At 44.1% G+C, this 13,902-nt stretch overlaps 1 protein-coding gene, 1 long non-coding RNA gene and 1 pseudogene across 5 annotated transcripts in view; 2 read left to right on the top strand and 1 right to left on the bottom strand.

Moving 5' to 3' along the window:
• LOC130274501 (uncharacterized) overlaps positions 1–13,902 on the top strand; it is a 48,280-nt gene that overhangs the window by 32,856 nt on the left and 1,522 nt on the right. The window lies entirely within an intron of this gene.
• Positions 2,807–13,902, bottom strand: part of TOP1MT (DNA topoisomerase I mitochondrial) — a 98,497-nt gene continuing 87,401 nt past the window's right edge. For all 4 annotated transcript variants that reach the window (XM_056522906.1, XM_056522904.1, XM_056522905.1 and 1 more), the window contains 9 exons: positions 13,661–13,805; positions 12,867–13,010; positions 11,195–11,380; positions 10,625–10,693; positions 8,801–8,915; positions 7,984–8,111; positions 6,437–6,531; positions 3,865–4,014; positions 2,807–3,090 (listed from right to left, as the gene is read on the bottom strand). In XM_056522906.1, the coding sequence (XP_056378881.1) occupies positions 2,988–3,090; positions 3,865–4,014; positions 6,437–6,531; positions 7,984–8,111; positions 8,801–8,915; positions 10,625–10,693; positions 11,195–11,380; positions 12,867–13,010; positions 13,661–13,805 (1,135 nt within the window). In that variant the 3' untranslated portion in view covers positions 2,807–2,987. The remainder of the gene's footprint in view (positions 3,091–3,864; positions 4,015–6,436; positions 6,532–7,983; positions 8,112–8,800; positions 8,916–10,624; positions 10,694–11,194; positions 11,381–12,866; positions 13,011–13,660; positions 13,806–13,902) is intronic.
• Positions 5,877–5,952, top strand: LOC130274620 (U2 spliceosomal RNA; annotated as a pseudogene).

Below are 13,902 nucleotides of genomic sequence, written 5' to 3'. Positions count from 1 at the left end.
AGCGGCTCTGAACATAAATATTCAGAAAGCCGGGGTGCCAGGCTGAAGATCGTGGGGGTCCAGCCGCTTTGTATAGGGGATAAGATGTCTAGGGGTGGAGTACCCCTTTAAAAGGTGAAGAGGATGAGACATCCCTGGACGTAGCCAATCCTGTGTCATGTGAATATGGAGACAGGAGCTCGTGAAACTTGTTGAGCAGCTACAGAGGCGGGGAGGGGATATGCAATGCGTTCGGAAAGTATTCAGACCCTTTCAATGATTTCCCAGAAACAATCCTCAGTAATAACACAAGAGACTCCTGGGGGGAGATTTATCACTTGTTCTTTTCTATGTCATTTTTACAGACACTTTTGTTGCGGGTTTTTTTGGTGGACATGTGCGAGAAATAAATAGTCCGCCAAAACTTATTTCTCACTTTGTAAAGCAGGTTTCTAGAACAGCTCTGAGGGGGTATAGGTTTGCGTGTTTTATCAAGCAATGCGTTGTAATTTTGTGTAATTAAAAATAAGAATTAAAAACTAATTTTAAAAAAAAATTAAATTTTTTTATTTACAAATTAAATTAAAAAGGGGTACTCCAGGAAGGAGAAAAAAAAAAAATTTATATATATATATCTATATCTCTATCATTTAATTTTATATAATTATATATATATCTATATAGATTACATTTTTTATATTAAGATAGATATATATACAGATATATATATAGATATATATACAGATATATATATAGATATATATACACATATATACACATATATATATATACACATATATAGATATAGATATATATACACATATATACACATATATATATATACACATATATACACATATATATATACACATATATACACATATATATACATATATACACATATACACATATATACACATATATATATATACACATATATACACATATATATATACACATATATATACATATATATATATACACATATATACACATATATATATACACATATATACACATATATATACATATATACACATATACACATATATATATATATATACATACATACATATATACACACATATACATATATATATATATATATATATATATATATATATATATATATATATATTTATTCCAAAGCCACCACACTACCTGGATATGTTCCCTGTAAACCATCCTCCCTCTTGTCTGGCTGCTTGATATTCTTTGCTATCCTCCCCTTGTCTACATCTCCCAGCAATCACTGCAGCTCTGCTTTGTGAGCAGCCCCCACCCTCCTGCTCTTAGCAGCAGAGAGAGGTTCAGTGTCTGATTGGCTAAAGCTGCAGATACATGCCAGTTCTCAGCAGTGAAGAGAGCATGACCCATCAGTGCAGTGTGGGGGCTGCTTTCAGAGAGGGATTTAGACAGAGTGGATGGCTGCATAATGTCATTCCCTCACTTCATACATGATAATGACAACTAAAATGAGGAAACCTCTCTCTATAGCTAATGAATGATACCTAGACAATTAGAAAAGGTTGAGAGGGAAAGGACGGGCAATGGGTTTAGTTCCTTAGAGTGCCCCTTTAATGACCACTGCATGTAAAGTGGCCTATATAGACAAGTCTTTAGAAATTACTTATATTAATTATATATATATATATATATATATATATATATATGCGCACTGTAGTGATGAGACCCCACCCCCTCACTTTCTGATAAATTTAGGCAGCATTCTGAAATCAAGTCAGTGATGGAGTTGTAACCAGTATGGTCTCGGCCATAGGAACAGACATCACCGGCTGCCATGAGAGGTGGAGGAGCCGCTGCCCATGGGGAGGAGCCTAAATAGAATTTTGGCAGAACTTCAAAGTATGTGGCAGTGAAAGGGTGAACTTATCAAGAATATCCCATACAATCGCCCAGTCCTACTGGGGGGACCATATATAGGACTCCTAGAACAGGAAGACAGGATGGCAGCACAAAGGCAAATGCAACAAAAGTTACACAAATATATTCGCTTTATTTCCGTTCGGCCTTCGTCATATGAAAAGTAACAAAATAAATTAGACTGAAATAAATTAAAGGGACGGCTTTCTGCACACAAAACATAACATTTCACCTGCGTAACAAACAAAGATTTTTTAGCTTTTTTTTTTTTAAACTTCTGTATTATATAAATACAAGAAAACAAAAGAAAATGACCCAATAATCCCTGAGATTCCGGACCGTTCTAATTATAAAGTCAAACAATCCCCAGAATTTAAAGGGGGTTATCCAGGAATAGAAAACAAAAGCTCATTTCTTTCAAAAACAGCGCCACCCCTGCCCTCAGGCTGTGTGCGGTATTACAACTTGGCTCTATTCACTTCAATGAAACGGAGCTGCAATACCGCAGACAACCTGATGAGGTGCTGTTTTTTTTGTTTTTTTAAAAGAGATAAGATGCTTTTTTTTTTTTTTTTTTAATTCATGGATTAACCCTTTAACCTCTATGTCATCCTCTTCGCTATTTCTAGGAAAGCTGGGTGACATCCAAGATGGCAGTCTTTAGAACTCCCATGTGGGTGGGCAACACCCCAGCTATTCCAGCCAACTAAAAACAGCAAATCCTAGGTATGCAGGAATAATGCAAAGCTGGAGATGTAAGACTATAGGCAGATTTGCCAGTCTGGTGTCTAGGAAAGCTGGGTGGCAGCTAGTGGGGGAGATATAAGATATTTATTCTGGGGACTTGGCTTTAGAGCAGTGTTTCCCAATTAGGGTGCCTCCAGCTGTTGCACAAACAACAACTCCCAGCATGCCCGGACAGCCAAAGGCTGTCCGGGCATGCTGGGAGTTGTAGTTTTGCAACAGCTGCAGGCACCCTGGTGGGGGAACACTGCTCTTGAGGGAAACTGCTCTGTAATATTGCGTTTCTTACATTCATACGTCAGTTCTTGGGTCTGTAAAGGACACCGGAGATGCTGGAGCAAAGGTCAGGAGGTCAGGGGTCAGATCCCTTCCTGCAGATGTTAAAACTCGAAGTCCTCATTGGTCATGTCGATGGCCCAGGCGAACTTCTCTCTCTGCGTCTTGTTGTAAATCTTCTCAATGGGCACGCCGAACTTCTTACACCTGCAGCAGAAGGAACGCGGAGTATGTCAGAGGCATCAAGTGACTGGTGGGAGGGGGGGTCCATACACCTGCTACATTTAATCAGCAGAAATGAGGGGGCCGCTTACTGCAGTGACATCACATCATGTAACAAATCTTGTCCAAACAACCTCCTAGGGATATCTGGGTGCATATCAAGGACAGCACAAGGGACAAGTGGATAAAAATTATGCTATAAACGTAAAGCACGTTTCTAGGCCACTCCAGCCCCTTCATCAGGTACATTAATATATGGTTATATTAATAATTTATTATTTGTATGTATTTTTATTCTAAGTAATCTATCCATGAATAAAAGTAACAGATATTAAAATCTTAATTTACACACATTATATATATGTAAAATTTAACACACACATATTTATACAGATAGATATAGTGGAGTTCATCCGGGATTATGTCACAATTAAAAACTGGATAAATAATAATTCTAATATAAAATATGTGTGTGATATATTATATATACACACACACACACACACATATATATATTTATATATAAGCACGAACACACATTATATTTATATATTATATAATGGGCCGCCAGGTGTTGCCAAAGGCTGTCTGGGCATGCTGGGAGTTGTAGTTTTGCAACAGCTGAAGGCCCACTGGTTGGGAAACACTGGTATGAAGAAAAGCTGCATAGAGACTGCCCCTACTGGTAGCAATAGGTACTGCAGGTTTTTAATTTTAAAGTATATATATATAGCAGCAGTGCAGGAGCGGAGGACTCACCAGGCCACGCTGATCCGGGGGTCCAGATAGTTTAGTTTGGACGTGCCCAGAGCGATCTGCTTGTTCTCCTCTTTGTCGGTGGCCTGAAGCTTCAGTTTCATGAGCTGCTCCTCCAGCCGCTCCACCTGCTTCTTCTTCTTCTCCATCTCCCTGGAAATACATTAGTCAGCAGCAAATATTTTACACGTGTTAAAAGGGTATTCCAGGAGAAAAACTTTATATATATCAACTGGCTCCAGAAAGTTTAACAGATTTGTAAATTACTTCTATTAAAAAATCTTAATCCTTTCAGTACTTATGGGCTTCTGCAGTTAAGGTTGTTCTTTTCTGTCTAAGTGCTCTGTGATGACACCAGTTTAGAAGCAAATCCCCATAGCAAACCTCTTCTAAACTGGGCATTTCCCGAGACACGTGTCATCAGAGAGCACTTAAACAGATTTGTAAATTACTTCTATTAAAAGATCTTAATCCTTTCAGTACTTATGAGCTTCTGAAGTTTAGGTTGTTCTTTTCTGTCTAACTTTCTGGAGCCAGTTGATATATATATATATATATATATAAAAAAAAGTTTTTTCCTGGATAACCCCTTTGACCCCTTCCCAACCCCACCCAAAATTTTGATTTGTGGCTTATGTTTTCCTAACGCCTCACCTTCAAATACCCCATAACGCTTTTCTTCTTTTCCCTATACAGTTGTATTAGGCTTATTTATTTGTTCTTTTAACTGGCACATTACATTTTACCAAGTAATAGGATAACAACAAAAGAACCAAATTATGTAAAAACAACAAGTTTATTGAACATATAGCAGAATAGACCTAAATTTCTCTGTGCTACATGGTGAAATGTATCGGCCATGCAAAGAGGAGACAATGGAGACTGGAACAAAAAGACAGGGAAAAAACCGCCATAAAAACAGAAGACTTCCTGCCAAACTGGTGGCAACTTGCATGGCAGGAAGTCTTCTGGTTTTATGGCGGGTTTTTTTTTCTTGTCTTTTTGTTCCAGTCTTCAGTATCCATTGTTCATTGCATGGCAGATATCTCTCTCTGGAGAAGAGTGGTTCTAAAAGGAAGCTGCTCCCGCAGTTTCTAGGGTGGAAAATTGTGGATGGTATCAGCCTGACGAAGCGGGGGGGGGGGGGGGGGGTCACCCTGTTAAACACGTTGCTCAATTATATCCATTTAAAGGGGTACTACCGTGCCGACAACTTATCCCCTATATAAAGGATAGGGGATAAGTTGCCTGATTGTGTGGGGTCTGGCCGCTGGGGACCCCTGCGATCTCGCACGCAGCACCCTGCTCTCATCAGGCCCCTGAGCGAACATCACTCCCCTGAGCGAACATCACTCCGGGTCTGATGACTGCCGATCACGGGGCCGGTGATAGTGACGTCACAGCTCCGCCCCCTCAATGCAAGTCTATGGCAGGAGCGAGACAGCTGTCTCGCCCCCTGCCATAGACTTACATTGAGGGGGTGGGGTGTGGTGTCACATGGGGGCGGAGCGTGACGTCACATGGGGCGGAGCCGTGACATCACGATACTCCGGCCCCGTGATCGGCAGTCATCAGACCTGGAGTGATGTTCGCTCAGGGGCCTGATTAGAGCGGGGTGCTGCGTGCGAGATCGCGGGGGTCCCCAGTGGCCGGACCCCACACGATCAGGCAACTTATTCCCTATCCTTTAGATAAGTTGTCAGCACGGTAGTACCCCTTTAAATTAATTTTAATTCATTTCATTTTGTTTTCAACTTTATAATTTTTTTTTTTTTTTTATGCAATTGTTCATTTTATTTGAATAAACAAATAAATAATAAATAAACTTGTTACATTGCAACATACCCTCAAGGGGCCACGGATACCATCCACAATTTTCCACCCTGGAAACCGCTGGAGCAGCTTTCTTTTGGGACCACTCTTCTCCATTGCCTAGACCGACACAGCTGATGATACCAGAGGACCTCGGGAGAACTATTACTCTCCATCCACGCACTACACCGTGTTGTGCCTGCAGCGCTTCTCGGCCTTTTGGCTAAGATCAAGTGTAGTATCTGTTCTTATCAGTTTTATTGATGGACCAGACACCATCGATGTGGGACTGGTGGGGATGGGTGCTGCATGGTAGGGGGCAGGTGTAACAGGGTGTTCCGGGACTGCAAATTTCACCTACATGTAAACCATAAAACTGGGGGCCAGCTACCTAATGTGTTATGGGGGCCAACCAACTCTTCCCCAGCAGATAACATCAGGGGAGATGGGGGTTGGGCAGAAAAAACTTCAACCACCTGATCATTTTGTTCTCAGGGAGACAGGCTGCCGTCAGTGGAGTCTGGCAGCGGCTGACCTCTCCTGTCTATTCCTAACACATGAACACTAGGCAGAGCATGTATATAAGGATCAGGAGACACGTCCGCAGGACAAGCATCTATCTTACTTGTATGGCCATCTTATTATTCTACATAAATCTGCTACTTATTTAAGAAAGCGGCATATTCGAGTGCAGAGGACTCTGGTTCTTACGCCACGACCGACACACAGAGCCCGGGACAGAGACAATGACATCAGTCCTTACTTCTTGTTCTTGTCGTTCTTGTACGCTTTGTAGTCCGCTTTCGCTTTCTTCAGCTCCTTCTTGGCCTCTTTAAGTTGCTGCTCCTTCGCGTCAATCTACAGAGATAATTAGTCACATGACCTCAAATAAGTTGCTGAACCCTACATCTAAGCTGGGGGGGCGCACGTCCATCTCTGGACCCTTTGTTTCAGCCTCCTATACAAAATGATTCTACACAAAAAGCTCAGGCACTTTGTAACTTACGAGAGATTCAAAAAGTTCCCGCACTTTTTCTTAAAACAATTTCATACCAAATGACAATACTTTCCTAAGTACAGTGACAGCACATAACAACCCCCCCCCCCCAGACCTACGATGGCCCCAACATGCGACATAAACGGCTATCCGGCAGCGCAGACTGCTTCAGCTGCCACCGGATAGCCGTTTACGGTGCCCCGTGTGGTCCGCTGACTATCACTTACATGTCCTCGGGGCTCCGGCGCGTCCTCTTCGGGATCCCCTGCATCGCCGGCGCTCTCCATCGTCGTCATCACGTCGCTGCGCACGCCGTCCCGTCATCCAATAGGAGCGGCGTGCGTAGCGACGTGATGGCGGAGACGGAGAGCGCGGATGACGGGGAAGCAGAGGCCTTGCCGGAGAGTCGGGGACATCCCGGGGACAGCGATGGACGGTGACATCCCGGGCAGCGGTGACGGTCCGGACCGGCGGGGACATGTGAGTATAACCTCCAATACCAGTGGTCTTCAACCTGCGGACCTCCAGATGTTGCAAAACTACAACTGCTGGGTGTTGTAGTTTTGCAACATCTGGAGGTCCTCAGGTTGTAGACCACTGTCCTATACTTTACATTGCACGGATCCCTCAACATATGATGGTTTCAACAAACGATGGTCCATTTGGAACGGATTACCATCGTATGTTGAGGGACCACAGTAGTCACCATGACACGCTAAGATACCACCAATTACTCCTCCTCCTCCCGACTTCACAGAAATCTAAGTGCGGAAACTTTTTGAACGTCCCTGGTATGTCACAACTACCGACCAAGAAAGGCCATGGTGGTAGAAGTCAACCAATAACTGATGACAGCAGGACCCCTCAAAAAATTTGGGGTAAAAAAAAATTTAATAAAGAATAAAAATTAAAAAATTGTAAAGAATTGTGAACGGAGGCCCCTGCACAATATCATTAAAAAAAACTGCATTTTCCCTACTAAGGACTTTCTAGTAAATTATTTGTACAATAAATAAAAAAATATATAATTAAAATAATAAGTATAATGTCATTAATAATTATAGAACAAATAAAAAATAAAAAAATTGAAATGAGAAAATAAAATACTTATAAAATTATAATGAAATAATAATTAAAATGATTATAAAAAATGTATAAAAAAATTAAAAAAACAAATATTGAAAAAAATAAGTAATTTTTTTTTTTTTTAAATAATAAAAAAATAATATATGTGCATGGAAAGAGCAGTTTTTGTACGTTCAGTGACCCATTAGCAGCCCATCTAATAGCACGACCTTTGCCGGGTGCTGTACCTTTGCCTGCAGATTTTGCATGGATTTTTCAAAAGTCTTTGGTGGCGCCCTCTGGTGGTTACACAGAAGCGCAACAGCTCTATTTGCGCGGTTGTAGGACAGAATTTTTGCTGCAACGTTTTCATTTTCTGGAACCCAAAATGAGACAATTAGACAGGAGCAAAAATCTAAATTTACACCTAAAAGGCATATTCCAGCACTGGCCTGCATTATTTATTCTTCCCCTGGAGCCATTAGAGGAACATAAAGGGGTACTCCGGTGGAAAAAACATCTATTAAATCTTAATCCTTCCAGTACTTATTAGCTTCTGAATACTACGTAGGAAATGCTTTTCTTTTTGGAACACAGAGCTCTCTGTTGAATCACGAGCACAGTGCTCTCTGCTGACATCTCTGTCCATTTTAAGAACTGTCCAGTGTAGGAGAAAATCCCCATAGAAAACATATGCTGCTCTGGACAGTTCCTAAAATGGACAGAGATGTCAGCAGAGAGCACTGTGCTCGTGATGTCAGCAGAGAGCTCTGTGTTCCAAAAAGAAAATAATTTCCTCTCTAGTATTCAGCAGCTAATAAGTACTGGAAAGATTAAGTTTTTTTAATAGAAGTAATTTACAAATCTGTTTAACTTTCTGGCACCAGTTGATTTAAAAAAATAAATAAATAAAAAAATAAAAATAAAGTTTTCCACCGGAGTACCCCTTTAAGGATTTGACATCATCAGCTGCCAGAAATTTCAGCAGCAGAAGCGAAAGCCAAGTGACAATCCATCAGATCCGGTTACATGATCCTGTGGGCCCAGGGTTCTCGGGCTACGCACCATTGGTGAGCTCCTTCAGCTGGTTCTGTAGAGTAATGGAGGCGTTGTATGTTCTGAACACTTTGGCCGTCAGCCCGTCCATCAGGTCCTGGAGATGTTTGTTCAGGATAGAGGTCTGGAGAACATATATACAGAGTAAGAGGAGATGTATTGTCCCTGCCCCTGTAGATCGGAGGGGTTACACATCATTCCAGCAGCTGCACTGTGCCGCCCCCCCATTAAACACCATCCAGACAAAGCGGTGGCAGAAGTTCTCAGCTAAAGGTGGTCATACACACATTCAATATCCGCTATTGCAAACCTACAACTCCCAGCATCCCTGGACAGCCAATTGGAACAGCTATTTTGCCGAAACTGTAACAGCATTTAGTGATAGGTTTACTGCAAGCCCCATGGGCATAGACACTTCCAGAGTCTAATCTACAGGGAGCGGGAGGCTAAGCTTCTATTGTCTTCCCTATCTACAGGGAATTGGAGGCTGAGCTCCTATTTTCTTCTCTATCTACAGGGAGTTGGAGACTATGCTTCTATTGTCTTTATCTTCAGGAAGGGGGAGGCTAAGCTTCTATTGTCTTCTCTATCTACAGGGAGTTGGAGGTGGAGCTTCTATTGCCTTGTCTATCTACAGGGAGGGGGAAGCTAAGCTCATATTGCTTTCTCTATATACAGTAGGGGGGAGCTGAGCTTCTATTGTCTTATCTATCTACAGGGAGGGGGAGGCTGATCTCATAGTCTTTTCGATATACAGTAAGGGGGAGCTGAGCTTCTATTGTGTTGTCCATCTACAGGGAGGGGGAGGCTGAGCTATTGTCTCTTCTATATACAGTAAGGGGGAGCTGAGTTTTTATTGTCTTATCCATCTACAGGGAGGGGGAGGCTGAGCTCCTATCCTCTTTTCTATATACAGTAAGAGGAAGGTGAGCTTCTATTGTGTTGTCCATCTACTGGGAGGGTCAGGCTGAGCTATTGTCTCTTCTATATACAGTAAGGGGGAGCTGAGCTATTGTTTTATCCATCTACAGGGAGGGGGAGGCTGAGCTCCTATCTTCTTTTCTATCTACTGTAATGCTGTACAGATCACTTTCCTGCAGCCTCCTTATCACATACGAAACAGGAAGTCTCAACTTTGCTTTAGGACTAGTGGTCAGAATGGAAACTGCAAGATATTAGGAAATAATAGATCAAACAATGGAAAATTAGAAAAAAAAACAAAAAAATTCTTTAAAAAAATATGGTGAGCCAAGAGTCCCCGGCCAGCCAAGAGTCCCCCGGCAGCCAAGAGTCCCCCGGCAGCCAAGAGTCCCCCGGCAGCCAAGAGTCCCCCGGCAGCCAAGAGTCCCCCGGCAGCCAAGAGTCCCCCGGCAGCCAAGAGTCCCCCGGCAGCCAAGAGTCCCCCGGCAGCCAAGAGTCCCCCGGCAGCCAAGAGTCCCCCGGCAGCCAAGAGTCCCCCGGCAGCCAAGAGTCCCCCGGCAGCCAAGAGTCCCCCGGCAGCCAAGAGTCCCCCGGCAGCCAAGAGTCCCCCGGCAGCCAAGAGTCCCCCGGCAGCCAAGAGTCCCCCGGCAGCCAAGAGTCCCCCGGCAGCCAAGAGTCCCCCGGCAGCCAAGAGTCCCCCGGCAGCCAAGAGTCCCCCGGCAGCCAAGAGTCCCCCGGCAGCCAAGAGTCCCCCGGCAGCCAAGAGTCCCCCGGCAGCCAAGAGTCCCCCGGCAGCCAAGAGTCCCCCGGCAGCCAAGAGTCCCCCGGCAGCCAAGAGTCCCCCGGCAGCCAAGAGTCCCCCGGCAGCCACGATTTCCCGGCAGCCACGATTTCCCCCCTTCTTATACTCACATTCAGTCTGTCAAACAGATCATCATCCGGGTTCTTATTCTCCATGAACAGCTTTAGGTTCTTGAAGACCTGAAATGTAAGAGGACGGCTCAGATTCCATCTTTGGTCATGTGACACAGAAATAATAAAGTGTGGCCCAGAATCATATGTAATATCCTGATGACTGTCAGAGTTCTTTAATCTTTTGCTTCAATTTCTCAACCATGTTCAAGATCCCTGCTTGCTGTGTGTGAATTGGAACATCTGCGGTTTACGTACAGATTTGTAAACATGAAAAGCCCTAAACCTATTCACAGCTGAGGTTTTGCTATAATGTATCAGTCTAGACCAGTGGTCTTCAACCTGCGGACCTCCAGATGTTGCAAAACTACAACACCCAGCATGCCCGGACAGCCAACGGCTGTCCGGGCATGCTGGGAGTTGTAGTTTTGCAACATCTGGAGGTCCGCAGGCTGGAGACCACTGGTCTCGACAGTCTCCTGATACTTTACCCGCACTGATACATTGTAACAGATTAAATCTGCCCTGCTGGTGGTTTGAGGGACCTGCAGTCCGTATTATGGTCATTACCTCCTTCTCCACAGGGACTTTGTTGTAATATCTGATCGAATCTTTTCCCAGGAAGTCGAACTCCACCACGTACTGCTGCCCGTCCAGCTCCGCATACAGCTGGATGTGCTCCACCCGCAGGGAGCAGCAGCCCACCGTGTCCGCCGTCTCACCCTCCTCCTTCTCATTGCCCGCTCGGAGGGCCAGCTGTTCGGAAAGATCACAGTCACTTCCACAAGCTGCGTTTATTTTACACAAAGATATAAACCATTATAAATTATTAGGGATGTCCCGATGCAGATGCCGACATCAGTACCGATACTGGACATTTGCGCAAGTACTTGTACTCGCGCCAATGTCCCCCGATACCTGCCAGCGGGACCCAGCAACGAAGGTTGCCCTGCGCACGCTACCTATGCAGCGCGTCATAGCCGGGAACTGGGGTTAACGCGGAACATCACAGGTCGCAGTGATGTCTGCCATTAACCCTTTAGACATCACCATCAAAGTTGATATCGGTGAAGAAAAGCCCGGAAATAAACTGCTGGTTAGCTCAGGGATGCTCGTCAGGATCGTCGCGCTGTAATCGCGGTGTCCCGATCAGCTGAGAGGACTGCCTGAGGTCCTCTTACCAAGCTCAGTGCTGTCTGATCGTCGCTCCTATACTGCAGCCAGCCATGGCAGATAACACTGATCAATGCTATGCTATGGCATGGCATAGCTTTGATCAGTGTGTAATGGTCACCTATGGGGACTAAAAATAGTTTAAAAAAAAAAATAAGCGTGTAAATAAAAAATTTATTAATAATCACCCCTCTTTTCAAAAAGTTTAAATTAAAAAAGAATAAACAAAAAAAAAACCCTGTCATGACAATGAAAAATAAAAAAAAGGTATAGGTAATTGGTATAGTACACATTCAAAATATAAAAAATAAAATTATAATATATATATATATATATATATATATATATATATATATATATATACACACACAAACACATAATATATATATATATATATATATATATATATATATATATATATATATATATATATATATATATTATATATACACACACACACATACGGTATATATTTATATATTTTACACATATACACAAACTATATATTTTTTTGTACATCCATACATGTTTTTATATATATTTCAGCAAGTGAAGACAGCGCTGACCACAGCTAGAAGTTTATTGCACCAAACATCAATACATGCAACGCTTCGGCTTAAAGGGGTACTCTGTTGATCAGCGTTTGGCACAAACTGTTCCGAACACTGGAGCCGATAGCTCGTGACATCATAGCCCCACCCCCTCATGATGTCACAACCGCCCCCCCCCCCTCAATGCAAGTCTATGGGAGGGGGCGTGACGGCTGCCACGCCCCCTCCTATAGACTTGCATTGAGGGAGCTGGGCGTGATGTCATGAGGGGGCGGGGCTATGACGCCACGAGCTCCCAGTGCTGGCTCCAGCGTTCGGAACAGTTTGTTCCAAACGCTGAGCAGCGGAGTACCCCTTTAAGCTGATTGGTGATGTTTTCCTCACTTGCTGGCAGGCTAGACAGACACCTGCATGGCATATGAGGTGATTAGTTCAGTCTCCCTCCTCTGGACTAATATCTATAGTCAGTCACATGACTTATGGAGGTGACATCAGCCCCGCCGTATACAGCTCTGTACCTTATCGATGAAATACAGCGCCACCGCTCTCTGCCGCTTCTTCATCTCTCGGGATTTCCAGTCCGTACGATACTGAGATCGGATCTGGTCGACCACTCCCTTTAGGCGTCGCGCGGTCTCGTACTTCTGCCAGTCCTTCTCCCCCTGCAACACACGAGCAGAACAGACGCCACTGGAGACGCCATTACAGTCGCACCTATTAGAGTTAAAGGGGTATTCCGGTGCTTACACATCTTATCACCTATCATGCACGCAGCACCCGGTTTGTAATCAGTCCCCGGAGCGTGTTCGCTCCTGGGTCTGATTACCGGCGACCACCGGGCCGGCGGCACGTGACGTCACGCCTCCGCCCCCGTGTGACATCACGCTCCGCCCCTCAATGCAAACCGACGGGACAGCTATCACGCCCCCTCCCGTCTGCTTGCATTGAGGGGCGGAGTGTGACGTCACACGCCGCCGGCCCTGTAGTCGCCCGTAATCAGACCCGGAGCGAACACGCTCCGGGGACTGATTACAAACGGGGTGCCGCGTGCAAGATCCTTTGGATAGGGCATAAGATGTGTAAGCACCGGAGAACCCCTTTAACCCTTAATGCCCCCAGTTGATTTGGGCCTTCATGACCAGTACACACGGTCTATTTTTTTTATAATACTGGTGAAGAGTATTAAAGTGATTTGTGTGTCTTTTCCTTTCATGGCAAATAGGGATTTAATTCTTTTTTTTACCCATTTTCTCCTCAATAATAGAAGCTTTTTTGTTATTTATTTTGCGATCATCAGTTTTGCGCTTCTCACCTTGAGTTTGGAGCTCGGGTTCAGCATAATGTACTTGATGGATCCCTGGATGTTCTCGGTCCAGGAGGCCAGCCATGTGACCGTGTTGTCGAAGCGCACCTCCTTCCACTTGCGCCCCGGGGGAGGCTCTGGGATCTTGGCGTTTCTGAGAAGACGATGACAGAAGGTTACAGTGGTCAGTACATAGGATACAGTATAAAACACTTGTAGATCTTATGTACTGATGGGGGTTTCAAACCAAT

The sequence above is a fragment of the Hyla sarda genome, chromosome 5, assembly GCF_029499605.1.
Source record: "Hyla sarda isolate aHylSar1 chromosome 5, aHylSar1.hap1, whole genome shotgun sequence".
Taxonomy (NCBI): Eukaryota; Metazoa; Chordata; class Amphibia; order Anura; family Hylidae; genus Hyla; species Hyla sarda.
The sequence above is the reverse complement of the archived record's forward strand: the minus strand, read 5'-3'. Positions and strand labels throughout refer to the sequence as shown.